A 27713-nucleotide genomic window follows, 5' to 3' on the forward strand; every position below is an offset into this window, starting at 1 on the left:
ACTAAATGTTTGTGTTCCCTCCAAATTCATATGTTGAAACCTACCTCTTCCCCAGTGTGATGGTAGGATTAGATGAGGTCACGAGGGTGGAGCCCTCATGAATTGGACTAGTGCTATTATAAGAGTCACAACAGAGCTTGCTCCCCTTCTCTGATCTCTACCATGTGAGGATACAACCAGAATTCAGCAGTTTGCAACCTGTAAGAGGACCCTCACTGGAATCTGACCATGTTAGCACCCTTTTCTCAGACTTCCAGCCTCCAGAACTGTGAGAAATAGATTTCTGTTGTTTATAAGCCACTCAATCTATGGTACTTTTTTATAGTAGTCCATACTGACAAGGTACAGACGCTGTAATAAGCAAACCCCCAAATCTAGTGGCCTAACCTAATAAAAATTTGTTGATTTCTTGCTCACACCCAGTCCAGTTTGGATGTTAATGGTTGGTGAGTGGCCTCTCACATGGTATTTTTAGTGACTCCACTGTCCCCCAGCTCTCTGATGGATCTTCTGCGTCTTCTGGGAGACAAGGGAAGAGAGTGTTTGGAGGGTCCTACAGGAGGAATATACAGATCAAGCCTGGAGGTGGTCCATCTACCTCTGCCCACATTCCACTGTCTACGATTCGTTAACAGGGCCACATCTAAATATGAGTTTGGTTATGCATAAAGGAGTTTGAGGAAATGGGTTTTGTGAACATATTAAATGGAAGTGTGTTAGGTCTTTCTGTTTGAGCCTTTTCAATTTTTTTTCCCCTCTAGGATCCAGTGATTGCTGGGAGCTTTAGTTTTCGGCTAGGATGCTTCACTTACATTGAAGCCTCTATTCTTGGCTAAGAAAAATTATTGATTTTCTCTCACTTGCCATTGTTTTCTTTCCTATAATATTTTCTCTGTTTATCTCATTTTCCACCAAGTATGAAAAAGCAAAGAAATTCTGTTTTCCTTAGCCATTCCATATTTTTCTTTCCAATGACACCTCCCAAAATATATTCCTTGATTTATGGGTGAATAATTATTTCCATTAACATGCTTTGTTTGAATGAAGAATTGCCTATCTCTTCTCTCCTAACATCTATTATCATCTCCTTTATGCTGAGCAACACCATAACTATTTTTCATACAAGCTGTTCAGGGCTTTCTCTATATGTAATTAATTACTCCATCAGGAGAATATTGAGAGAATCACCTATTAAATAAAAGCATAAGAACCAGATTCAGGGCCATGATCCATTTTACTCAGTCATAAACCTTGGAACATTAAGGGCATGTTCCAAAAAATTTTAGCTTAATTGATTTTAAAATTATGCTAGCAACTGGAGTTACATGTCTTAGAAAGAGAAATAAATATTCCATAATTATTTATTGAACAAACTGTTATAAAGCATCTACTGTGTGCAGGCACTTTGCAATATACTAGGAATAACTAGTGAATATAATGCAGATCTTTCTCTCTTGGAATTTACAGTCTAATTGAGAACTGGACCATGAACAAGTAATTAATATCTAAAGGAAATAAATGATTAAAAAGAGGGAATTATAAGTGTTATTAAATAGAGGGACCTAACCGAGTGTTTATTGTCAGAGAAACTCTGCAGATCTGATATCCGCAAGAATGAGTTGGAAAAGGTCAGGCAAAGTCAAAAGAAGAAAAAGGGGAAAAGCACAAATTCTTTCCAATTTCCTAATAAAATAGTCTTGCAAATTCCCAGAGAGTCCCTGTAATTAAAAACAACTGCTGACCTCAATAGCCCTACTTTTTCAGTTCCTAAAAACTTGCCACATCCGTTATCTTAATTACTCCTCTCTTTGATATTGAGCTGCATGAGCTGCTTGTATATTTTGGAGATTAAGCCTTTGTCAGTTGCTTCTTAGCAAATATTTTCTCCCATTCTGTGGGTTGTCTTTTCATCTTGTTTATGGTTTCCTTTGCTGTGCAAAAGCTTTTATGTTTCATTAAGTCCCATTTGTTTATTTTTGTTTTTATTTCCATTTCTCTAGGAGGTGGGTCAAAAAGGATCTTGCTGTGATTTATGTCATAGAGTGTTCTGCCTATGTTTTACTCTCAGAGTTTGATAGTGTCTGGCCTTACATTTAGGTCTTTAATCCATTTTGAGTTTATTTTTGTGTATGGTGTTGGGAGTGTTCTAATTTCATTCTTTTACATGTAGCTGTCCAGTTTTCCCAGCACCAGTTATTGAAGAGGCTGTCTTTTCTCCATTGTATATTCTTGCCTCCTTTATCAAAAATAAGGTGACCATATGTGCGTGGGTTTATCTCTGGGCATTCTATCCTGTTCCATTGATCTATATTTCTGTTTTTGTACCAGTACAACACTGTCTTGATTCCTGTAACTTTGTAGTATAGTCTGATGTCAGGGAACCTGATTCCTCCAGCTCCGTTTTTCTTTCTCAGGATTGCTTTGGCTATTTGGGGTCTTTTGTGTTTCCAAACAAATTGTGAAATTTTTTCTAGTTCTGTGAAAAATGCCATTGGTAGATTGATAGGGATTGCATTGAATCTGTAGATTGCTTTGGGTAGTAGAGTCATTTCACAATGTTGATTCTTCCAATCCAAGGACATGGTATATTTCTCCATCTGTTTGTATTGTCTTTAATTTCTTTCATCAGTGTCTTATAGTTTTCTGCATACAAGTCTTTTGTCTCCTTAGGTAGGTTTATCCCTAGGTATTTTATTCTTTTTGTTGCAATGGTAAATGGGAGCGTTTCCTTAATTTCTCTTTCAGATTTTTCATTGTTAGTGCATAGGAATGCAAGAGATTTCTGTGCATTAATTTTGTATACTGCTACTTTACCAAATTCATTGATTAGCTCTAGTAGTTTTCTGGTGGCATCTTCAGGATTCTTTATGTATAGTATCACGTCACCTGCAAACAGTGACAGTTTTGTTTCTTCTTTTCCAATTTGAATTCTTTTATTTCTTTTTCTTCTCTGATTGCTGTGGCTAAAACTTCCAAAACTATGTTGAATAATAGTGGTGTGAGTGGGCAACCTTGTCTTGTTCCTGCTCTTAGAGGAAATGGTTTCAGTTTTTCACCATTGAGCACGATGTTGGCTGTGGGTTTGTCATATATACCAATCCAAAAATGGGCAGAAGACCTAAATAGACATTTCTCCAAAGAAGATATACAGACTGCCAACAAACACATGAAAGGATGCGCAACATCAGTAATCATTAGGGAAATGCAAATCAAAACCACAATGTGGTATCACCTCACACCGGTCAGAATGGCCATCATCAAAAAATCTACAAACAATAAATGATGGAGAGGGTATGGAGAAAAGGGAACCCTCTTGCATTGTTGGTAGGGATGTAAATTGATACAGCCAGTATGCAGAACAGTATGGAGGTTCCTTAAGAAACTAAAAAGAGAACTACCATACGACCCAGCAATCCCACTCCTGGGCATATTCCCTGAGAAAACCACCATTCAAAAACAGTCATGTACCACAATGTTCATTGTAGCTCTGTTTACAATAGCCAGGACATGGAAGCAACCTAAGTGTCCATCGACAGATGAATGGATAAAGAAGATGTGGCACATATATACAATGGAATATTACTCAGCCATAAAAAGAAATGAAATGGAGGTATTTGTAGTGAGGTGGATGGAGTTAGAGTCTGTCATACAGAGTGAAGTAAGTCAGAAAGAGAAAAACAAATACCGTATGCTAACACATATGTATGGAATCTAAAAAAAAAAAAAAAAAAGGTTGTGAAGAACCTAGGGGCAGGACACAAATAAAGACACAGATGTAGAAAATGGACTTGAGGACACGGGGAGGAGGAAGGGTAAGCTGGGACAAAGTGAGAGAGTGGCATTGACATATATACATTACCAAATGTGAAATAGCTAGCTAGTGGGAAGCAGCTGCATAGCACAGGGAGATCAACTCAGTGCTTTGCAACCGCCTAGATGGGTGGGATAAGGAGGGTAGGAAGGAGAAGCAAGAGGGAGGAGATATGGGGATACATGTATATGTATAGCTGATTCACTTTGCTATAAAGCAGAAACTAACACACCATTGTAAAGCAATTATACTCCAATAAGGATGTTAAAAAAAATTACTCCTCTCAAATATCTTATAACATATTTATTCTTATACCCATGGATGAAGGAACTGAGATTCAGAGAATTTAAATAACTTGACAAGGTCACACAGCTAATAGGTAGAAAAATTAGATCACCAGGGTCTGTCATGTCCTCAGGTCTTCCAAATAGAGAAAGTTTCAGAGGAAACAGAGAGTAGTGGTTAACAGTCAGATTACCTGGGTTAAAATCCTGATACTATCACTTACTAACTGGATGACTTTTGGTCACTTTAACCTATCTTGAAATCCTTCATTTACAAAGTGAGTGTAATCAAAATACCTACCTCATGTGTTGTTATAAAGATTACATGATCTTTACAGATATCTGTAAATGACTTAGAACAGTCTTTGTAATGGAAAATTTTCATTAAATAATAAAGTCACTGTCTTGCATATCAATGTGTAGTCTAATTTTCTAGCTCCATATAGAAACCAAATTCTAAACAATGGAGTAGACCGTATTTGAGACCTCCAGTGGATAAAAATATTTCAGAGAAGCATTAGTCCTAAATTGAGCTGATATCCAAAGTGTAACAAAAGGATAGTACTTTCTACTTAGAAGACTCATAAAAGTAAACTTTGAGATGCAATTATATCTATATTCTACAAACTTTTGACATTCAGTAAGGGAATTTGACAGAGACAAACATTGGGTAAACCTCTGGCCTTATATATTGGTGGCATTACCAAAGAATTTCAACCTTCTCTGTGTTTTATGACAGGAATCTGATTGATCCTGCTGACTTCATGCATTTGAAGTCCTGTGATAGGAAGCTTATAAGGTACTCATCCAAAAGAAGATGGAGAGTGAGAACCTCCATAATATTAAGGGCCTTCTCTACCCTGAAAGAGTATATTATAGAAAGCTGGGCTGGATAAGATGCCTCAGTAGTTTTTCATCTCTTTTCATAAAAACAATTAAGGGAAACAAGGGTGTTGTTGTAGTTAAAAAGAAGATCTGTTGTCATCTTAATGATTTTATATTTTAGTACAATTAATAGCTCTACACCAGCTAAGAGAGTGTAACAGAATGATTGAGAGCAGAAATTGGTAGATAATTAGCCCAAATCTTGGCTTCACCACCTACCAGTTGAATGACCTTGGATAAACTGCCTAGCCTTTCTGAGCATTAGTTTCACCAGCTGAAAATTGCTTTAATTGTATCCTCTTTACAGAGTTACTATGAGGATTAAGTTCTGTAAGGATGTAATAAAACAGCCTAATGCCTACTACTCAGGAGTTGAGAGTGTAGTAATAGCAGTAATCTTTGTTGCCAAGTGATAATTAAGTTGTAACAAAGAGAAATAAGAAAATGTATGAATCATATTTCCATTTATAATTAAACTGTGAAGTTGAAGCTTTGTAATCTGTTAGCATAGGGAATACCATATTTGAAATTGAAGGTTGATGAATGCAAACACACCTGTGAACAATTCAAACATATTTTCAAGTGATTTTAATCAAAGCATTTAAAAAATAATTACCCTTAATTTAATATAAGTAGAATCTTTATTAATTATGCTTCCCTGTAGCTAACTTTATTTGATGTTAATTTTTTAAATCCATGCATATGTGTGCTCTTATACATTCACAGCAATAACCACTATATACAAATTTATAGACATGAGAGATAAGAAAAACAGAATGGCAAAAGGGGAAAAACATGGGATTTGGAATGAGATGATTGATACAGTTTTGGAATTAGCCACTCAGAAGACATGTGACTTTTAATGTCATCTAGATTCCCAATTTCAGTATCTTTATTTGTAGTATAAGCATGTTGATATTTACTCTATCTCCTTTATGTGAGGAACATCCAAAGGTGTGCTGACTCATATCTGCTCTGAGAGTTGACAGTGTCTTTTCCCAACCCTTTACTCAATGACAACAAGTTGGCACTTTGAAATTAATAATCATGGGAATATTTACACTATGGAAATTGACAGATGCCACAAATCAACATTTTCTCCACTACCAACCCCATTTTCCCTCTGAGGTCTGGCTAATATTTTGTTAGTACACTACTGGGAATGTCAGATGAAAAAATGTGCCAGAAAGTGCTTTGTGAAATATAACGTGTAATGCAAATATGTTATAATATTCATTATGGAAAATTATGGATATAGAGACAATCTGTGACTTGCATATGAAAATATCATTAAATGATCTTGTCTAATTAAAAAGCAAAGACATGAATGAGCTTGTAGGACACATTTAAATGATTTAATAGACTTGTGTATGATAGAAATGCCCTATCAAATCAAGCCAATGAAGGGATGTTATATAGAATTTTTGCAGGGTGACTAACCATCCTTGTTTTCCCAGGACTATGGAGTTTCCCAGAACTAGGATGAACTATATAATTTTCAGCGTCTAGCACAAAATGGAAACATGAAACAGCTTGTTCAAAAATTATTAAAAATTTCAAGATAGCAACAGCAAAGCACTAAACCACGTATGGGCAGGTCTGGGTGGGGAACACTCAGTTGCATGCTTATGAAGCTGGCTCTACCTAGGACCCATGGCTTTCAGTGCTAAAATCAGAACAGTCTGGGGCAAACAGGGACTAAGATGGTTGGTGACCCTACTTTTGCTTCAAAAATAGTTAGCATTAATATTAATATATTATCAAAGATTTAGCACACCTAGTGAAATATACCAACTGTAGCAAGTACTATCAATTCAGTCATAAGTAAGAGCAGGGAAGAGAATATAGCTTGAATAACACTTTGTCTTTAAAGATCTTTGCTTGGTTCAGTCTGTGCAATTTAGTGAACTAAATGACTCTGCTTTGACTCCTGACTCTTCCCAAATGCACAAATCTAATCTTAGAATATAGAAAGCCATTATAAAGTTTTACCTTAAAACAAATTTTAAATGAAGAATGGACCATTATTCTGAATGTGTAAGATCACTTTACAGATGTGTTTATAAACTGGAAATAAGATTTAAGAAATGTTGAAAAAAATCACTGGATGGTGTAAATCATGTATATACTGTGTATTTAGCATGTAATTACACATCATGTTCTTTATACACACAAACACAAACACAAACATTGATGTTACCAAGAGGAGAAATTAGTCTGATGTTTAAAATAATAAACAATTTCAAGTGATAACACATGAAATAATTCTGTTCTTTTTCATTGAGTTTATGGAGATGACTATAATTTTGACTAATTCACCATTGTCTTTGGGCAAACAATGAAAATAGAGCAGTGATTCTCTAATGCAAACTTTAGTGTGCGTTAGAATCACGTGGAAGACTTGTTAACAGAAATGATGAATCTCAGTGACTTTCTGATTCAGTAGTTTTTGGTAGGGCTAGAGTATTTGCATTTCTAACAAATTTACAGGCTCTGGGACCACACTTTTGAAAACCATGTAACTTGTGGAGCATTTGTGATTATATGCATCTAATAATTATATGATAAGAAATGATCACCCACCACAGTATTTGCTTCATTGCTTTGTTCCCAGTAGTTGAAGGAATTTCCTGAGTCAAATTAAAAGTATTCTCTAATAAACATAAATGCTAATTAATTACATCTATGGCTGTAGAGCTAGCACTTTATTTGAGAGACCTTGAAGGTGGAGTGAAAGTTAAGGCTTCCATTACACCTAGGGACTTGCTTAGATCCAAGGATCTTTTTTGATCTGCAATATTATATTTCTGCTGCAAGTAGCTTAAATTACAAGCTTTTAAAAAGTACTCAGCCATTAAATACAATAAAATCATTGTGTGTAACCTTGTGAGGATATGCACTTCATAGTTCCAGAATAAAGTTGCACATTAGGATAGTGAATTAGAGGGAATATAGCCAGGGGGCCTAACAGTCCCTTCTCTTCAATCTTTAGATGCATCAATGTACATTTTTCTATCTTCTTTTAGGTTTCTTTTCTCCAGTTATGTTCCTGAAACTCTATGAAATGTTAAAATAAGTTAGAATTGCACTTAAAATTAAATCAAATAAATTAAATGTACTCTGTTCTGAAGATTTAACCATGTACTTTTTCACATTTCAAACTCCAACAGGCATGATAAAGTGCAACAACTATATAGCCCAGTTTCCTAGAAAGGAGTATTCTGAATTTAAAAAGATGATATATGTGAAAATGCCTACCCAGTGCCTGCCATGTAGTAGTTGCTCAATGTTTTTAAACATCATTTTCAAGGATACACGTTGGAGCAGTTATCAATAGGAAAATATTTCAAGGCAGAGGTTCATGATGTGGAATTTTAAAGAAAGAAACATTTTTAGACTGTCAGAATATAGGAGAGAACATTTCAGGTGAAGGAAATAATATATTCAGAGGTAAAATTTTTAAAGTGCAAGTTCAAGTTTAGAGATAGAGAGCAGTTTTGCCTACATCAGTGAATTTCAACCCTGGTTACACATTAGAATCACCTCAGGTGTTTTTAAAATTCCAAGTGTCTGAGCCCCACTCTGTACCAATTAAATCTGGATCTCCAGGGGTCAGAGATAGGCATCAATATTAAAAACAAACAAACAAACAAATACAAAAAGTCTCCAGAGTGCTATTGGTAAGAAATGAAAGAGAAAAAGAAATGGAGGGACAAGTTGAAGTTTCCTATTTTTATCATCAGCCTGAAACTATGTTTATTAATTTCCCATAGGAATGTAGCACACAGTCTTGAAGGCATAACACAGTGTAATTTGGGCAACTGTCACTGCCCTTCACAAAGAACTCTGAGCCATTTTGGCATCTGTGACTGCTAACAAGGTCCCTGCTGGCTTATTAGACTTTCCATCTGTGGGGAATCCTTGGACAAGAGAGACCCAATAATGCATTCTGCGCCTTGCTGATATTCAATGGATGAAAATAGCAAGTCACTAAATTCATTTCATAGTGCATAATAAAAGGAGGTTTCCAAGATGTGTCAGCAAGTCAGTATAAACACTACCCCACTCTAGTGTACAGAAAAGAGTATGGGATTTGAAATCGATCAGAGCCATGGTCAATTCCTTGATTGCCTCAGTTTCTAGCTTGAATTTAAGTGTGTTTTTTAACTTCTATATACTTAAGTCTTCTCACTGTAAAATTAGGACAATGATAATATTCATATCACAAGTAGCCCTGGGATTCAAATGAGATCATGTACATGAAAGACATTTGAAAAGTTTGATGTAGAAATTATTATTATTTGTGCCTAGAATTTCCTTTTTGACTTGTGCTTCCAAAAGGGAATAAAATCTCAGCAAGAGAAACTACTGATGTTGGTGTAGTCATTTCTATTTTTTCAAGGTGATTTACCAGCCAAAAAATGAATTGTGTCAAGAAGTAAAATAGAAAATAATTTATTCACATTTTTACATTATTCACATCCATGACATTTTCTTTATTTTGTCACTTAACAAGCAGCAGAGTAGAGCTCTTTAAAGGTCCCTTGTAGATTTTATGGAAAGAAATGCTATCTTTCCTACTCGCAATCTTTATAGCATGGTATTAGTGAAGGATTGAGAAGTATTTTTTTCAATCCTTTTTTAAAAATTGAAGTATATTTTCTGTACCATATTATATAAGTTACAAGTGTACAATATAGTGATTCACAACTTTTAAAGGTTATCCTCCATTTATAGTTATTATAAAATATTGGCTTTATTCCCCATGTTGTAAAATATATCCTTGTAGCTTATTTTATACCTAATAGTTTGTACCACTTATTCCACTACCCCTATGTTGGCCCTCCCTCCTCCCCTCTCCCCACTGGTAACCGCTAGTTTGTCCTCTATATCTGTGTCTGCTTCTTCCTTGTTATATTCACTAGCTTGTATTTTTTTTCAGATTCCACATATAAGTGATATCATACAGTATTTGGCTTTCTCTGTGTGACTTATTTCACTTAGCATTATGCCCTCCAAGTACATCCATGTTGCTGCAAATGGCAAAATTTCGATTTCTTTTTATGGCTGGATAGTATTCCATTGTATGTGTGTGTGTATATATATATATATATATATATATATATATATATATATATATATATATTTTTATATACATAGCACATCGAGAAGTATTTTATATTTACTTTTCTTTTAAATACAAAGATATGCAAGGCTCTGTTTTTGACTGTGGAAAATCAAAGCAAAGTCTTTGGTCTCTGCTTCTGAGGCATTTCCAGTCTATTTTAAGAGACAAGATATACATAGTTCATTAAAAATTGTTAATATAATCAGATTGTCTATATTAACAATCTGGTACATCACAAAGAGGTCGGCTATTTGTCCAACGTGTACCTTTGAACTATTCCTGAGCACATAACACAATGTGTTCTGACAAACCCCATGCGCTATTTTTTTTTTAACATCTTTATTGGAGTATAATTGCTTTACAATGGTATGCTAGTTTCTGCTTTATAACAAAGTGAATCAGCTATACATATACATATATCCGCATATCTCCTCCCTTTTGCGTCTCCCTCCCTATCCCACCCTCTAGGTGGTCGCAAAGCACCGAGCTGATCTCCCTGTGCTATGCGGCTGCTTCCCACTAGCTAGCTATTTTACATTTGGTAGTGTATATATGTCAATGCCACTCTCTCACTTTATCCCAGCCTACCCTTCCCCCTCCCCATGTCCTCAAGTCCATTCTCTACATCTGCCTCTTTATTCCTGTCCTGCCCCTCGGTTCTTCATAACCAAATTTTTTTAAAAGATTCCATATATGTCTGTCAGCATATGGTATTTGTTATTTATTTATTTATTTATTTAACATCTTTATTGGAGTATAATTGCTTTACAATGGTGTGTTAGTTTCTGCTTTATAACAAAGTGAATCAGTTATACATATACATATGTTCCCATATCTCTTCCCTCTTGCGTCTCCCTCCCTCCTACCCTCCCTATACCACCCCTCTAGGTGGTCACAAAGCACCGAGCTGATCTCCCTGTGCTATGCGGCTGCTTCCCACAAGCTATCTATTTTATGTTTGGTAGTGTATATATGTCCATGCCACTCTCTCACTTTGTCACAGCTTACCCTTCCCCCTCACCATATCCTCAAGTCCATTCTCTAGTAGGTCTGTGTCTTTATTCCTGTATTACCCCTAGGTTCTTCATGACCTTTTTTTTTTTTTTTCTTAGATTCCATATATATGTTTTTGCATACAGTATTTGTTTTTCTCTTTCTGAATTACTTCACTCTGTATGACAGACTCTAGGTCCATCCACCTCACTACAAATAACTCAGTTTCGTTTCTTTTTATGGCTGAGTAACATTCCATTGTATATATGTGCCACATCTTCTTTATCCATTCATCTGTTGATGGACACTTAGGTTGCTTCCATGTCCTGGCTATTGTAAATGGAGTTGCAATGAACATTGTGGTACATGACTCTTCTCGAATTGTGGTTTTCTCAGGGTATATGTCGAGTAGTGGGATTGCTGGGTCGTATGGTAGCTCTATTTTTAGTTTTTTGAGGAACCTCCATACTGTTCTCCATAGTGGCTATATCAATTTACATTCTCACCAACAGTGCAAGAGGGTTCCCTTTTCTCCATACCCTCTCCAGCATTTATTGTGTGTAGATTTTTTGATGCTGACCATTCTGACTGGTGTGAGGTGATACCTCATTGTGGTTTTGATTTGCATTTCTCTAATGATTAATGATGTTGAGCATCCTTTCATGTGTTTGTTGGCAGTCTGTATATCTTCTTTGGAGAAATGTCTATTTAGGTATTCTGCCAATTTGGGGATTGGGTTGTTTGTTATTTTTATATTGAGCTGCATGAGCTGCTTGTATATTTTGGAGATTAATCCTTTGTCAGTTGCTTCATTTGCAAATATTTCCTCCCATTCTGAGGGTTGTCTTTTTGTCTTGTTTATGGTTTCCTTTGCTGTGCAAAAGCTTTTAAGTTTCATTAGGTCCCATTTGTTTTTACTTCCATTTCTCTAAGAGATGGGTCAAAAAGGATCTTGCTGTGATTTATGTCATAGAGTGTTCTGCCTATGTTTTCCACTAAGAGTTTTATAGTGTCTGGCCTTACATTTAGGTCTCCAATCCATTTTGAGTTTATTTTTGTTTATAGTGTTAGGCAGTGTTCTAATTTCATTATTTTACATGTAGCTCTCCAGTTTTCCCAGCACCACTTATTGAAGAGGCTGTCTTTTCTCCACTGTATATTCTTGCCTCCTTTATCAAAAATAAGGTGACCATATGTATGTGGGTTTATCTCTGGGCTTTCTATCCTGTTCCATTGATCTATATTTCTGTTTCTGTGCCAGTACCATACTGTCTTGATTCCTGTAGCTTTGTAGTATATAGTCTGAAGTCCAGGAGCCTGATTCCTCCAGCTCCGTTTTTTCTCAAGGTTGCTTTGCCTATTCGGGGTCTTTTGTGTTTCCATACAAAGTGTGAAATTTTTTGTTCTAGTTCTGTGAAAAATGCCAGTGGTAGTTTGATAGGGATTGCAATGAACCTGTAGATTGCTTTGGGTAGTATAGTCATTTTCACAATGTTGATTCTTCCAATCCAGGAACATGGTATATCTCTCCATCTGTTCCTATCATCTTTAATTTCTTTCATTAGTACCTTACAGTTTTCTGCATACAGGTCTTTTGTCTCCTTAGGTAGGTTTATTCCTAGGTATTTTATTCTTTGTGTTGCAATGGTAAATGGGAGTGTTTCCTTAATTTCTCTTTCAGATTTTTCATCATTAGTGTAGAGGAATGCAAGAGATTTCTGTGCATTAATTTTGTATCTTGCTACTTTACCAAATTCATTGATTAGCTCTAGTAGTTTTCTGGTAGCGTCTTTAGGATTCTCTGTATATAGTATCATGTCATCTGCAAACAGTGACAGCTTTACATCTTCTTTTCTGATTTGGATTCCTTTTATTTTTTTTTTTTTCTCTGATTGCTGTGGCTAAAATTTCCAAAACTATGTTAAATAATAGTGGTGAGAGTGGGCAACCTTGCCTTGTCCTGATCTTAGTGGAAATGATTTCAGTTTTCCACCACTGAAAATGATGTTGGCTGTGGGTTTGTCATACATGGCCTTTTTTATGTTGAGGTAAGTTCCCTCTATGCCTACTTTCTGGAGGGTTTTTTTTTTTGTCATAAATGGATGTTGAATTTTGTCGAAAGGTTTTTCTGCATGTATTGAGATGATCATATGGTTTTTAATCCTTCAGTTTGTTAATATGGTGTATCACATTGATTGATTTGCATATATTGAAGAATCCTTGCATTCCTGGGAAAAACCCCACTTGACCAGGGTGTACGATCCTTTTAATGTGCTGCTGGATTCTGTTTGCTAGTATTTTGTTGAGGATTTTTGCATCTATGTTCATCAGTGATATTGGCCTGTAGTTTTCTTTCTTTGTGACACCTTTGTCTGGTTTTGGTATCAGTGTGATGGCCTCGCAGAATGAGTTTGGGAGTGTTCCTCCATCTGCTATATTTTGGATGATTTTGAGAAGGATAGGTGTTAGCTCTTCTCTAAATGTTTGAAAGAATTCACCTGTGAAGCCATCTGGTTCTGGGCTTTTGTTTGTTGGAAGATTTTTAATCACAGTCTTAATTTCAGGGCTTGTGATTGCTCTGCTTATATTTTCTCTTTCTTCCTGGTTCGGTCTTAGAAGGTTGTGCTTTTCTAAAAATTTGTCCATTTCTTCCAGGTTGTCCATTTTATTGGCATATAGTTGCTTGTAATCTCTCATGATCCTTTGTATTTCTGCAGTGTCAATTGTTACTTCTCGTTTTTCGTTTCTAATTCTATTGATTTGAATCTTCTCCCTTTTTTTCTTTATGAGTCTGGATAATGGTTTATCAATTTTGTTTATCTTCTCAAAGAACCAGCTTTTAGTTTTACTGATCTTTGCTATTGTTTCCTTCATTTCTTTTTCATTTATTTCTGATCTAATCATTATGATTTCTTTCCTTCTGCTAACTTTGGGGTATTTTTGTTCTTCTTTCTCTAATTGCTTTAGGTGTAAGTTTAGGTTGTTTATTTGAGATGTTTCTTGTTTCTTGAGGTAGGCTTGTATTGCTAAAAACTTCCCTCTTAGAACCACTTTTGCTGCTTTCCATAGGTTTTGGGTCGTTGTGTTTTCATTGTCATTTGTTTCTAGGTATTTTTTGATTAGCTCTTTGATTTCTTCAGTGATCTCTTGGTTATTAAGTAGTGTATTGTTTAGCCTCCATGTATTTGTATTTTTTACAGATTTTTTCCTGTAATTGATCAGGAAAGATACTTGGTCAGGAAAGATACTTGATACGATTTCAATTTTCTTAAATTTACCAAGGCTTGTTTTGTTACCCAAGATACGATCTATCCTGGAGAATGTTCCAAGAGCACTTGAGAAAAATGTGTATTCTGTTGTTTTTGGGTGGAATGTCCTATAAATATCAATTAAGTCCATCTTGTTTAATGTATCATCTAAAGCTTGTGTTTCCTTATTTATTTTCAATTTGGTTGGTCTGTCCATTGGTGAAAGTGGGGTGTTAAAGTCCCCTGCTATGATTGTGTTACTGTCGATTTCCCCTTTTATGGTTGTTAGCATTTACCTTATGTATTGAGGTGTCCCTATGTTGGGAGCATAAATATATACAATTGTTATATGTTCTTCTTGGATTGCTCCCTTGATCATTATGTAGTGTCCTTATGTGTCTCTTGTTGTAGTATTTATTTTGAAGTCTATTTTGCCTGATAATTGCTACTCCAGCTTTCTTTTGATTTCTATTTGCATGGAATATCTTTTTCCATCCCCTCACTTTCAGTCTGTATGTGTCCTTAGGTCTGAAGTGGGTCTCTTGTATACAGCATATATACGGCTCTTGTTTTTGTAACCATTCAGCCAGTCTATGTCTTTTGGTTGGAGCATTTAATCCATTTACATTTAAGGTAATTATCAATATGTGTGTTCCTATTACCATTTTTTTTATTGTTTTACGTTTGTTACTGTAGGTCTTTTCCTTCTCTTGTGTTTCCTGCCTAGAGAAATTCCTTTAGCATGTGTTGTAAAGCTGGTTTGGTGGTGCTGAATTCTCTTAGCTTTTGCTTGTCTGTAAAGATTTTAATTTCTCCGTCCAATCTGAATGAGACCCTTGCTGGGTAGTGGAATCTTGGTTGTAGGTTTTTCCCTTTCACCACTTTAAATATGTGCTGCCACTGCCTTCTGACTTGCAGAGTTTCTGCTGAAAGATCAGCTGTTAACCTAATGGGGATTCCCTTGTATGTTATTTGTTGTTTCTCCTTTACTCCTTTTAGTATTTTTTCTTTGTATTTAATTTCTGATAGCTTGATTAATATGTGTTTTGGTGTGTTTCTCCTTTAGTTTACCCTGTATGGGACTCTCTGCACTTCCTGGACTTGATTAACTATTTCCTTTCCCATATTAGGGAAGTTTTCAACTATAATCTCTTCAAATATTTTCTCTGTCTCCCTTTCTTTTTCTCTTCTACTTCTGGGACCCTAATAATTTGAATGTTGGTGCATTTAATGTTGTCCCTGAGGTCTCTGAGACTGTCCTCAATTCATTTCATTCTTTTTTCTTTATTCTGCTCTGCAGTAGTTATTTCCACTAATTTATCTTCCAGGTCACTTATCCGTTCTTCTGTCTCAGTTATTCTGCTATTGTTTCCTTCTAGAGAATTTTTAATTTCATTTATTGTGTTCGTCATCATTGTTTGTTTGCTCTTTAGTTCTTCTAGGTCCTTATTAAACGTTTCTTGTATTTTCTCCATTCTATTTTCAAGATTTTAGATCATCTTTACTATCATTACTCTGAATTCTTTTTCAGGTAGACTGCCTATTTCCTCTTCATTTGTTTGGTCTGGTGGGTTTTTACCTTGCTCTTTCATCTGCTGTGTATTTCTCTGTCTTCTCATTTTGCTTAACTTACTGTATTTGGGTTCTCTTTTTCACAGGCTGCAGGTTTGTAGCTCCCTTTGTTTTTGGTGTCTGCCTCCAGTGGCTAAGGTTTGTTCAGTGGGTTGTGTAGGCTTCCTGGTGGAGGGGACTAGTGCCTGTGTTCTGGAGGATGAGGCTGGATCTTGTCTTTCTGGTGGGCAGGAACATGTCCGGTGGTGTGTTTTGGGGTGTCTGTGACCTTATTATGATTTTAGGCAGCCTCTCTGCTAATAGGTGTGGTTGTGTTCCTGTCTTGCTAGTTGTTTGGCATAGGGTGTCCAGCACTGTAGCTTGTTTGTCATTGAGTGGAGCTGGGTCTTAGTGTTGAGATGGAGATCTCTGGGAGAGCTTTCGCTGTTTAATATTACGTGGAGTTGGGAGGTCTCTGGTTGACCAATGTCCTACTCAGCTCTTCCACCTCAGAGGCACAGGCCTAACACCCAGCTGAAGCACCAAGGCCCTGTCAGCCACACGGCTCAGAAGAAAAGGGAGAAAAATGAAAGAAAGACAAAAATAAAATAAAATAAAATAAAGTTATTAAAATAAAAATTAATTATTGGGGGCTTCCCTGGTGGCGCAGTGGTTGAGAATCTGCCTGCCAATGCAGGGGACACGGGTTCGAGCCCTGGTCTGGGAGGATCCCCCATGCTGCAGAGCAGCTGGGCCCGCGAGCCACAATTACTGAGCCTGCGCGTCTGGAGCCTGTGCTCCGCAACAAGAGAGGCTGTGATAGTGAGAGGCCCGCACACCGCGATGAAGAGTGGCCCCTGCTTGCCACAACTAGAGAAAGCCCTTGCACAGAAATGAAGACCCAACACAGCCATAAATAAATAAATAAATAAATTTAGAAATGGTCCACATCAGATACTCTCTCTAAAAAAAAAATAAGAAGAAGAATAAGAATTATTTTTAAAAAATTAAAAAGTAATTAAAAAAGAGGAAAAAAAGAAAGAAGGAAGGAAAGAAGAGAACAACCAAACCAAAACACAAATCCATGAATGATAATAAGCACTAAAAATGATACCTAAAAAAACAAAAAAGAAAATGGACAGACAGAACCATAGGAAAAATGGTAAAACCAAAGCTATACAGACAAAAGCATACACATACACACTCACAACAAGAGAAAAAGGGAAAAAAAAGTATATATTGTTGCTCCCAAAGTCCACCGCCTCAATTTTGGGATGATTCATTTTCTATTCAGGTATTCCACATATGCAGAGTACATCAAGTTGATTGTGGAGATTTAATCCACTGTTCTGAGGCTGCTGGGAGAAATTTCCCTTTCTCTTCTTTGTTCGCACAGCTCCTGGGGTTCAGCTTTGGATTTGGACCCGCCTCTGTGTGTAGGTCACCTGAGGGTGTCTGTTCTTCTCTCAGACATGACAGGGTTAAAGGAACAGCTGATTTGGGGGCTCTGGCTCACTCAGGCCAGGGGGATGGAGGGTTACGGATGCGGGGCGAGCCTGCAGCTGCAGAGGCCGGCGTGACGTTGCACCTGCCTGAGGCGTGCTGTGTGTTATCCTGGGAAAGTTATCCCTGGATCATGGGACCCTGGCAGTGGCGGGCTGCACTGGCTCCCGTGAGGGGCATTGTGGAGAGTGACTTGTGCTTGCACACAGGCTTCTTGGTGGTGGTGGCAGCAGCCTTAGCGTCTCATGCCCGTCTCTGGGGTCCGCGCTCATAGCCGCGGCTCACGCCCATCTCTGGAGCTCATTTAGGCGGCACTCTTAATCCCCTCTCCTCACACACCCTAAAACGATGGTCTCTTGCCTCTTTGGCAGCTCCAGACTTTTTCCCAGACTCCCTCCCGGATAGCTGTGGCACACTAGCCCCCTTCAGGCTGTGTTCACGCAGCCAACCCCAGTCCTCTCCCTTGGATCTGACCTCCGAAGCCAGAGCCTCAGCTCCCAGCCCAGACTCACCCCAGCAAGTGAGCAGACAAGCCTCTCGGGCTGGTGAGTGCAGGTCAGCACCAATCCTCGTGCAGGAACCTCTCCACTTTGCCCTCTGCACCCCTGTTGCTGCGCTCTCCTCCATGACTCCAAAGCTTCCCCCCTCTGCCACCTGCAGTCTCTGCCCGCAAAGGGGCTTCTAGTGTGTGGAAACCTTTCCTCCTTCACAGCTCCCTCCCACTGGTGCAGGTCCCATCCCTATTCTTTTGTCTCTGTTTTTTCTTTTTTCTTTTGCCCTACCCAGGTATGTGGGGAGTTTCTTGCCTTTTGGGAAGTCTGAGATCTTCTGCCAGAGTTCAGTAGGTGTTCTATAGGTGTTGTTTCACATGTAGATGTATTTCTGATGTATCTGTGGGCAGGAAGGCGATCTCCACGTCTCACTCCTCTGCCATCCTGAAGGTCTCTCCCCCATGTGCTTCTTATTCACATATCCTTCATAATAACATTGGGGACTTTCCTAGGTGCAACATCTGGAAAGTTAGCAAAAGAAGTGAGTAAAGAAACACTAGCCCTGCTGAAAACACTCTTAGAATAGCAATTCTAGTTTCCAGAATCACCCCGAAGCATCTATTGTTGGCTGAGGGCAAGCAGCAGGCAGGTTTCTGCAGAGAAATGGAGTTCAAGAGGAGAGAAGTGTCTGGTACTAGGATGGACCCTGGTGGTGGAGATTTGTGGCAAAAGAGGCTTTTCTGCAGTTGGAGTGTCCCATCTTCTTGGCTAGCAGCTCTCATGATAGGCACCCATTTATCAAATGCAACAAGCTTAGAGAAATGATAGCGATTACTCAGGAAGCCCTCATTTTGTGCCAGATTCTATACTAGATGCATCACACCTGTTATCAAAAAAGTCCTCATCAGAATACGAGAGATGGGCATTAATTATTCCCTCTCTTACCAATGAAGAAACTGAGGCTCACAAAATATAACTTGACAAAGGTACTTTCACTGAGTAACACAGAATTTAAACCCAGGTTAAACCCAGGTTGCTTAGCTCTAAAAATCATTTCTATTCAGCAGTATCTTCAAATTGGGATAGACATTACTATAGGTTCGCTAAGACTCTCTAAAGTGTACATGGCACAGAGAGTTTTAAAGAAATTTATTTCCAGATCTTCCTCCCATCTATTGTTTTCTAAAATGAATCTGAATGAGAAGCCTCCTGAATGTTCTTCTTTACCACCTCCCCTTTCACAATCTCCCTTCGACTTTTCAGAAGAAAGTCATACCTCTCACCTAAATTGGATCCATTCTCATCACTATGCACTCACAGAAGGGGTAAAAACTTACAAGGTACCAAAGCAGTGGAGAACTCAAAATATTGGTGCCATTGTCGCTGAAGTGAATGACTTTAATGACTAGGTAGCAAATGTCTTGAAATTGGGGTCCTTTGTAAATAGATCCATAAATTATAAGATTGCTTTCATCAAAGAATTCTTGATTGTGTTGTCACTGACGGATCAGATTATTTTGATACTGAATCAGTTATGTCATTTTTGGCATATATAACTAAAAAAGGAGTTCAAGTAATTAAGTGAAATTCCTACAAAAATCTTTTCATTACCATCTAGTTTTTTATGAGAATAAAGTTTCTCAGGACTGTGAATTACTTTTTAAAATTTAGAATAGAAAATATGCTGAGCCTTATCTTTTCTATCAATGAGTAATATTCATCCATGGATACATACAATAAATTTTAATTAACAATCTTTCACAAATATTATTAAGAAATACATTTTCAATAAAATTTTACTTTTTATATTTAATAGCTTATTTTGTAAAATATTTAATGTTTATGTCATTCTAATAAATTGTGTATTACTAAAAAACATAATGATAACAATCCAGATTATATTAATGGTCTCATGAAATTTTTAAAAAGTAATTTTAATTTTTATACCTATTTTGTTGTAGAAAAGTATGATAGGCTGATGAGTTTTTTAAAAAAACATTTCAAGAATAACATATAACATTTAGGTATAATTTTGTAAGAAAATAGAATAAAAACATGAGATCAAGCGAAAAAGGAAATCCTATAACATTTTAGACTATAATAGAAGAGTTTGTTTAGGTACTTTTGATATGGATGTTGATAAATATCAGATCATTTAATGTGCATACATTTTTATAAAGTGATAATAAATTTTTACTTTAAAATTTATACTATTTGCAACATCTATCCCTGAAATTTTATTCTCTGAAACTATATACAATTATGATTAAAGCAACTTAGAATCTACTTAAAAATATGTGAGAGCATACAGAAAACTTGGTTTTAAAACTTTCATTTGGTGCTACTCAAAGATAAAAGCTTAAAGACCATTGTTCTACAGATCTTTTCCCTCCATGATATGACTTATTGCTAATAAGAAAGACAGTATACCATTTCATTCAAGAGCTTAAGCTCTGGAATAAAACACACTGGTGTTCCAGCCTTCTCTTATTTTTAATCTTAATCGTTTTAATCTTAGACAAGTTACTTAAGCTCTCTAAACTGCTTTATCCAAATCTGTATAATGGAAATTATGAAGATAAGCTGTAGAATCATTGTGAAGATTACATGAAATTAATCATGTTAAGTTTTTAGAAAAATTCCTGCACATAGTAAGTGCCATGTATATACGATCATAAAAGTTTTCATAGACAAGAGATTTCAGAGGGGAGATAAGTGTATGTTCTTGGGCTATGGTTCCAGAGGGAATGGGGCTTGGTATGGTTTCAGAGAATGAGTACACAAAGTTCAAAAGGAGGGAAAAAAAATCATCAGCTGAGGCGGCAGAAATACTATGAGCCACAATGGTGGGAGAGCACAAAGCTTCAAATGCAAAAGTGAAGAGCTGCACTTTAAAAATGAAGTTGACAACAAAATAATCCTAATTGTATGAAATGAAGCTAGATTTCCTCTGCCCAAGCCCTAATGCCTGCACTGTTTCTATCCTACCTTTTTTAAAAAAGTTATAATCTTACAGTTTCTGTTTTCTTATATTTCTGGATTTTGAAATTCAGCATGTCCTTGGCCATAGTCCCTCAACTTGGCTCCTACTTACAGTTTAACTCTGTTACTCCTACTTCTTTGTCTGGCTCTGAATCTGAGTTCTACTTATGTTTTGTGTTTTCCCTGAATGGACTCTGAAATGATATCATACTCTACCTCTTCCCTGGGAGTATGTGGGAAAGAACACAAAATATCAAGAGCTCAGATGTTGAAGTCTAATTGATATGGGTTAAAATCCCAACTCAACCACGACCTGTGTAGGCTTGGGAAACTCAGAACTTGCCTGAGCCTCGGTTTTCTCTTTTTTTCAATAGGGATAATTTCTAATCAACAGAGTTGCTATAAAGGCTGAAGGACTTATGTCACAAAAAGCAATAGCTCAATTAACATTCAGAAAATAATAATTCTTATTATAATTACTATTCCTTTTACAATGAATGGAGCCATTTAATGGAGTCCTGCTTAACTGAAATAAATATTTTGCAAAATAAAACACATTACCTGATGTCTTCTAGACAGTTGAAGATGAATTGTAATGTCAAACGTCACAAATTTCATGTTTTCTCTGGAACCAGAAACAAAAATTAAAAGTAACCACCAGAACTGGAAAGCAAGGGGACACATAAAGGCTGGAAAGATCTGTTTCTACGTGCTGTTACAGACTGAAGTGAGAGTGACTGTGCCGATTATTATAAAAAGGTTTTACTACTTTTCAGGATCTAAAGGAGTAATAATAGGCAGAAGCAACAGAATGGAACACAGACTGGTTCAGCCTATTCCATTGGTTAATCAATCCGTTGTGACCAGATCGACACCATTCAACTCTACAAAGATTTATTAAATACTCACTGGGCATCTAGAATGTACAGAATCCCAATACAGAATGAATTTTATGGTTGATGTTATTACTTTGAATCAGGTTTTCAATTGTAGTTGTAAACCAAATGAGAAAATCATTTAGATTTTCAATCATTAAGACAAACTAATTTTTTTTTCCAATTTTCTTTTTGCCAACAGGATTTGCTAGTCCGCTTACTGGGATAGCAGATGCCTCACAAAGCAGTATGCACAATGCCTTGCACATCTACATGAATGGAACGATGTCCCAAGTACCAGGATCTGCCAACGATCCCATTTTCCTTCTTCATCATGCATTTGTTGACAGGTTGGTTGGCACTTCTTCATAAATTATGTGCTTATTGGTTTTAAATGTAGTGGATGGCAAGAAGATATACAAAAAGCCAACAGGCACATAAAGATATGCACACCATCACTAGTCATTAGGGAAACACAAATTAAAACCAAAATGAGATAGTACCTCATGCTTGTTAGAATGGCCATCATCAAAAAGACAAGAGATAAATGCTATCCTGGATGTGCAGAAAAGGGAAACCTTGTGTGCTATTGGTGAAATTGTAAACTGGTATAGCCACTGTGGAAAACAACATGGAGGATTCTCAAAAAATTAAAAATAAAACTGCCAAATGATCTGGCAATTCCAGTTCTGGGAATATATCCAAAGGAAACAAAACCGCTAACTTGAAAAGGACACCCCCATTTTCATAGCAGCATTATCTACAATAACCAAGATATGGAAACAACATAAGTGTCCATCAATGGATGAGTGGCTGAAGAAGTTATCACTATCTCCACCTCACTCATGTTTCAGGAACATGGACATAATATCAAATAACTAAGTGACTATTAGCCTGGAAGATTATTAGGCAGGTTTTTATTGCCTTCTTGGCAACTCTAATATTATAAGAATTAAATAATATCTCAAGTCAAGTTTTATTTAGAAACTAGTTTTTAAGAAAGTATATAAGCACCAAAATTATGATAACAATATAACATCAAAACCACCAAAACTATACATCAGGGAGGGAGGAAGATTGTGGGGGAAAACATCTTACCAGAGCAGATAGACTGAACTCTGTTTACTGAGTCATTTTTATATCATATTGTCTTTGTGAATTTTTGGCATTTTTTTGACCTTTAGTGCCATCCCATGAACTTTAAAGAAGCTAGATTTCCTAGATACCTTGATGCCCCAGACAAGGAATATGCAAACTATGGCTTATAGGCCAAATCTGTCTCCTACCTTATTAGTAAATAAAGTTTTATTAGAACACAACCACAATCATTCATCTACATATTGTCTATGGCTGCTTTCACGCTACAGTGGCCAAGTTGAACCAAGACCATATAGTGCACAAAATAGAAAATATTTAGTCCCTGGCCCTTTACAGAGGAAGTTTCCTGACCCCTGCCAAACCAGAGAATTCCATATTTATATGCCAGGTAAGAGAAAAAGGTTCATCTTTATCTAGCCCACCTATATCTATATTTATAGAAAATGCTATAATTTAATTCAATGTCTGGAGGCATTTTTTAAATAGAAATAAAGCTATTACAAAGATATACAACTTTTAGAAGCCACTCTCCCACCTTTGAAAATTAAAATTTTCTCTTTCTTAGAATTCTCTATTAATCCTATCTTACTACTAGATACCTGCATGATTATTAAAGTAACTCAAAAATAATAAGCAAATGTCAAAGTAGTTTCTCATTCAGCCCTTGTAGGCAAGCTGATGAAGATTCTGGGGATGGAGAGGGAGGAAAAAGCATCATTATAAAGAAGGATAGAGACCTGCGGATTGCCACAAAGTACTGTGGCATCTGAGCTTTCCTCTCAAGTCTCTTCTTATAGAGATGCATTTCTTCAATCAGATGGTCTTTTCACTGTTCAGTTATTCACAAATATATTTATTGAGCACCTACTATGTGCTGAGTACATTTGCCTGAATATTTCACATCCATTGTTGCTTCTATTTATTGCATTTACCAGTCTCCAAATCTGGAACATATTTTCCTTGACTTATGTAATTTCTATATAATCTTCAAGACTGTTTCAATTTTTAGCTCTTCCATGAAGAATGACCATGCCTATCTAAAACCATTTCTCTCATCCAAGGGTGTGTTGGAGCCAGCCCAAATTGGCTAGCAAGATTGAATTATGTACATATTTTCCCAACTTTGCATTCAGTGACCTCAGGCTGTAGCTTGAAACCAGTATTGGTAGGAGTATTTACATCAGGAAACTGGCAAGTGCTACAAATCAGGGCTTTCACTCTGAGAGAGCTGGTTGTTAAAATAATGGCCGGCATACCGCTGCTCCCATCTGTTAACTCACATCACTTTCTCTACTTCTTATTTTGGACACATCATTTATATCATTCTTATTGATTATGTGCTTTCCTTACTGATTATTTGTGCTTTGTCTCTATGACTAATCTCTGAGCTACTTAATGGTGGGACCCACGCCTTGAATTCTATTTGCTTTTCTCACAATGTTTTCTTTAGCTTGTAATTAGTAGATGTGTAATACATTTCTATCAAATGAATAAATGATTGAAAACAACCTTAGCAAGTTACATTTATCATAGCTACAAAGGAAACTGCAGAGAAATCATTTTAACTAAAAAAAAGTTTTGCAAGTCTTGTAAAACACAAATCATTCAATGCTATAAACATGTTTTAAGATTTAGCATGTTTTAGATTTAGCAAGGTCTAGACCATTAGACCTTGTTTTAGGCACTGATTAAACAGAATAATGAGACGAGATCACTGGCTTGAAAAAGATTAGTCTAGTGGGAAATACAAACAAGTAAACAACTATAGTACATTATAATTCACACATAGTCATAGGAGACATTCTTGGAAAGCTACATAAAAAGGATGATATATGAGCTGAGCCCTGAAGAGCAGCAGGCCTACAAGACAAGAATGGATATTCAAGGATTGGGAACATAACTCTTACCTCATTGAAACCAAGCACAAGCTCAAAATATGAACTGAAGAAGAAAATGAAGCTTAGGGTCCAAAATAAGGAAATATGCCTCAAGTCTCATATGCCGAGAAAGTGATGAGTCCAGTGGCCAGTTAGCTCACCACCAAAATGTGCCATTGTTGGGCAAATAAAGACATAAAGTAATTTCAATTATCTCTACCACTTTTAAGTAAAAAAAAAGGAAAAATCAGAGAATGGATCTAATACAATGATTTTAAAAGATAATATGTATTTAGTTTTTACTATGTGCTAGGCACTGTTATAAACTCTTTACAAGTTTTATTTCATTTAATTCACACCAACAAGTCTGTAATGTTCTAGATTAAAAAAGAGAGTTGGAGAAGTTCAGTAACTGTCCCAAGGTTACACAGCTAGTAAAGGGTGGAGTTGAGAGTTAAACAATGCAGTCTTACTACAGAGACATGTTCCTAACCACTGTGGAGAATTCCTTGGAAAATGCAAAGACGAGTTTTCCTTCTGACTGCTCTGAGACAGAGGATAATTCATTTTCATTAAAAATTCATTCATTCATCAAACATTTTAAGTTTCTTCTATATTCTAGATCCCGTGCCAGGTACCATGCCTTTTTAATTTATTGGTATGAATGACTTCCAGATGCTTATAGTTCTTCAAAAAAGACAGAAAAGGAAAAAAAAAAACCAACATAGCAATGTAGCACTGTCTATAAAAGAAGTGTAAGAGGTATATGAATCCAGAGAAGGAAGAGCTTAAATTACATAAGAATGGCCAAAACTGGAAGCATCTGACAACATCAAATGCTGGTGAAGATGTGGAGCTACAGGAACTCTCATTCATTGCTGGTGGAAATGCAAAATGGTGCAACCAATTTGGAAGACAGTTTGGCAGCTTCTTATAAAACTAAACATATTCTTACCATACGATCCAGTAATCACGCTCCTTGGTATTTACACAAAGGAGTTGAAAACCTATGTCCACACAAAACCCTGCACATGGATGTATATAACAACTTTATAATTTCCAAAACTTGGAGGCAAGCAAAACGTCCTTCAGTATGTAAGTGGATAAATAAATGGTGGTACATCCAGACAATGGGATATTATTCAGTACTAAAGAGAAATGAGCTATCAAGCCATGAAAAAACATGAAAAAAACTTAAATATATATTACTAAGTAAAAGAAGCCAATCTGAAAAGTTATATATTGCATGATTCCAACTATATAGCATTCTGGTAAAAGCAAAACTGTGGAGATTATAAAATGATCAGTTGTCAGGGTTGAGGGCATGAGGAATGAATAGGCAGAACATAAAGAATTTTTAGGGCAGTGAAAAAACTGTGTGATGGCATAATGATGGATATGTCATTATACATTTGTCCAAATGCATAGAATGTATAACACCAGGAATGAACCCTAAGGTAACCTATGGATTTTAGGTGACTATGATAGGACATCGTAGGTTCATCAGTTATAACAGATGCACCATTCTGCTGGGGGATGATGATAAGGGGGAGGTTATGCGTGTGGGGGGGAAGGGGATATTAGGAAATCTCTGTATCTTCCTATAATTTTGTTGTAAGCCTAAAACATCTCTTTTAAAAAAAGTCTTAAAAAGAGAGATAAGTATGGTTGTGACCTACTTAACATTTTTAAATAACTGAAATTATGAGTGGTAACACTATACAGTTGTTGCCTAATATCAGATAGTGCACCATCAGGACTTTGATAAATAGAAATGTGATATGGACAGTGAGGGCATTGATGAATCTCTAAGAACTTTTCATAAAGCATACAATGTAGAAAAAAATTAACTTAACAAAAATTTACTTATACAAATTTAACCTAGGGAAGGCTGAGTAGCTCTTCTTATTTGAGTACTCTTCCCATGTTACTCATCAATGGTAACTAATAAATGAACCTAAGTATTTCTAGCATCTCTCTCTTTGTAAGGTGAAATAACAAACCTTTGTCATTTTCCAGAAATCACAAAGGTAATTTAAAAGATATTCTACAAGATTTATGTCACTTTTTCTATATTTAGGATCTGATTTGGGCAAGGCAAAATCAAAGAAGTTGTCAGAGGAAACTTGGACACGATTAAGTAAGATTATGAGTGCCTGAGAAATAATATTTCATTATATTTTTAATGAAAGTGTCAATAAAGCATTTTAAAGTTAAAAGAAAAGAAGGTAACAGGATTGTAAAGAACCTTAGTTCTTTTCTAAGTGAGGAACAAGAAACCTTTGCTCTTTTTTTCTTTCTTAAACAGTCAAGAGTATAATACAGGCAACAAAAAGCTCAGGAAATTATTCTCGTTAGACAGAAAATATCTGCTATCTAAAAAGCAAAAAAAAAAAAAAAAACAAAATCCTTTATATTGTAGGCAAGGGCCATAAGCAATATATCAGTCAGTCAATCAGTAAGTAAATAAATAAATAAATAAAAAGTCAGTAAGTAAGTAAGCCAAGTCAGTAAGGCCCTCAAAATTGAGAATATTTTAAGGTTTTTAAAAAATTTTATAACTTATTTTTCAAACTTAGGTATTATAAACCAGGTCAAATAAAATTCACTTTCCAAATTTCATCCTTCATTGGCTCCTTCATATCCTGGAACACACTGGCACTTTAAGACAGATTTTAGGGGCTCCACAAGATATGCACTAATTTCATTATAACATTAAGATGTTATTAACATGCAGTGTTAATAAAGATAGTCATTGTTTATCTTTAAATGAGTCAATAAATATTTTTTTAAAAAAGAATTCCATTGTATGAATGCACCATTCTTTAGTAATCACTTAGTCACGTATTAACAGGCATTTCGATTGTTTCTTTTTTTTCTATCTTTTCTTTTTTAAACTATATATATATGTGTATGTTTGTGTGTGTTTATATTATGTATATATATATATATATAATTGTGAACATTTGTGAGTATAGCTAAAGAAT

At 36.1% G+C, this 27713-nt stretch overlaps 1 protein-coding gene across 2 annotated transcripts in view; it reads left to right on the forward strand.

The window, feature by feature from the left end:
- Positions 1-27713, forward strand: part of TYR (tyrosinase) — a 115164-nt gene that overhangs the window by 43166 nt on the left and 44285 nt on the right. The window contains exons 3-4 of one of the 2 annotated variants that reach the window (XM_082340473.1): positions 21954-22101; positions 23511-27602. In XM_082340473.1, the coding sequence (XP_082196599.1) occupies positions 21954-22101; positions 23511-23619 (257 nt within the window). In that variant the 3' untranslated portion in view covers positions 23620-27602. Of the gene's footprint in view, positions 1-21953; positions 22102-23510; positions 27603-27713 lie in introns of those variants that run through there. The other variant, XM_082340472.1, reaches the window with a different exon arrangement.

The sequence above is a fragment of the Balaenoptera borealis genome (genome assembly GCF_965194805.1).
Source record: "Balaenoptera borealis genome assembly, chromosome: 11".
Lineage (NCBI taxonomy): Eukaryota > Metazoa > Chordata > Mammalia > Artiodactyla > Balaenopteridae > Balaenoptera > Balaenoptera borealis.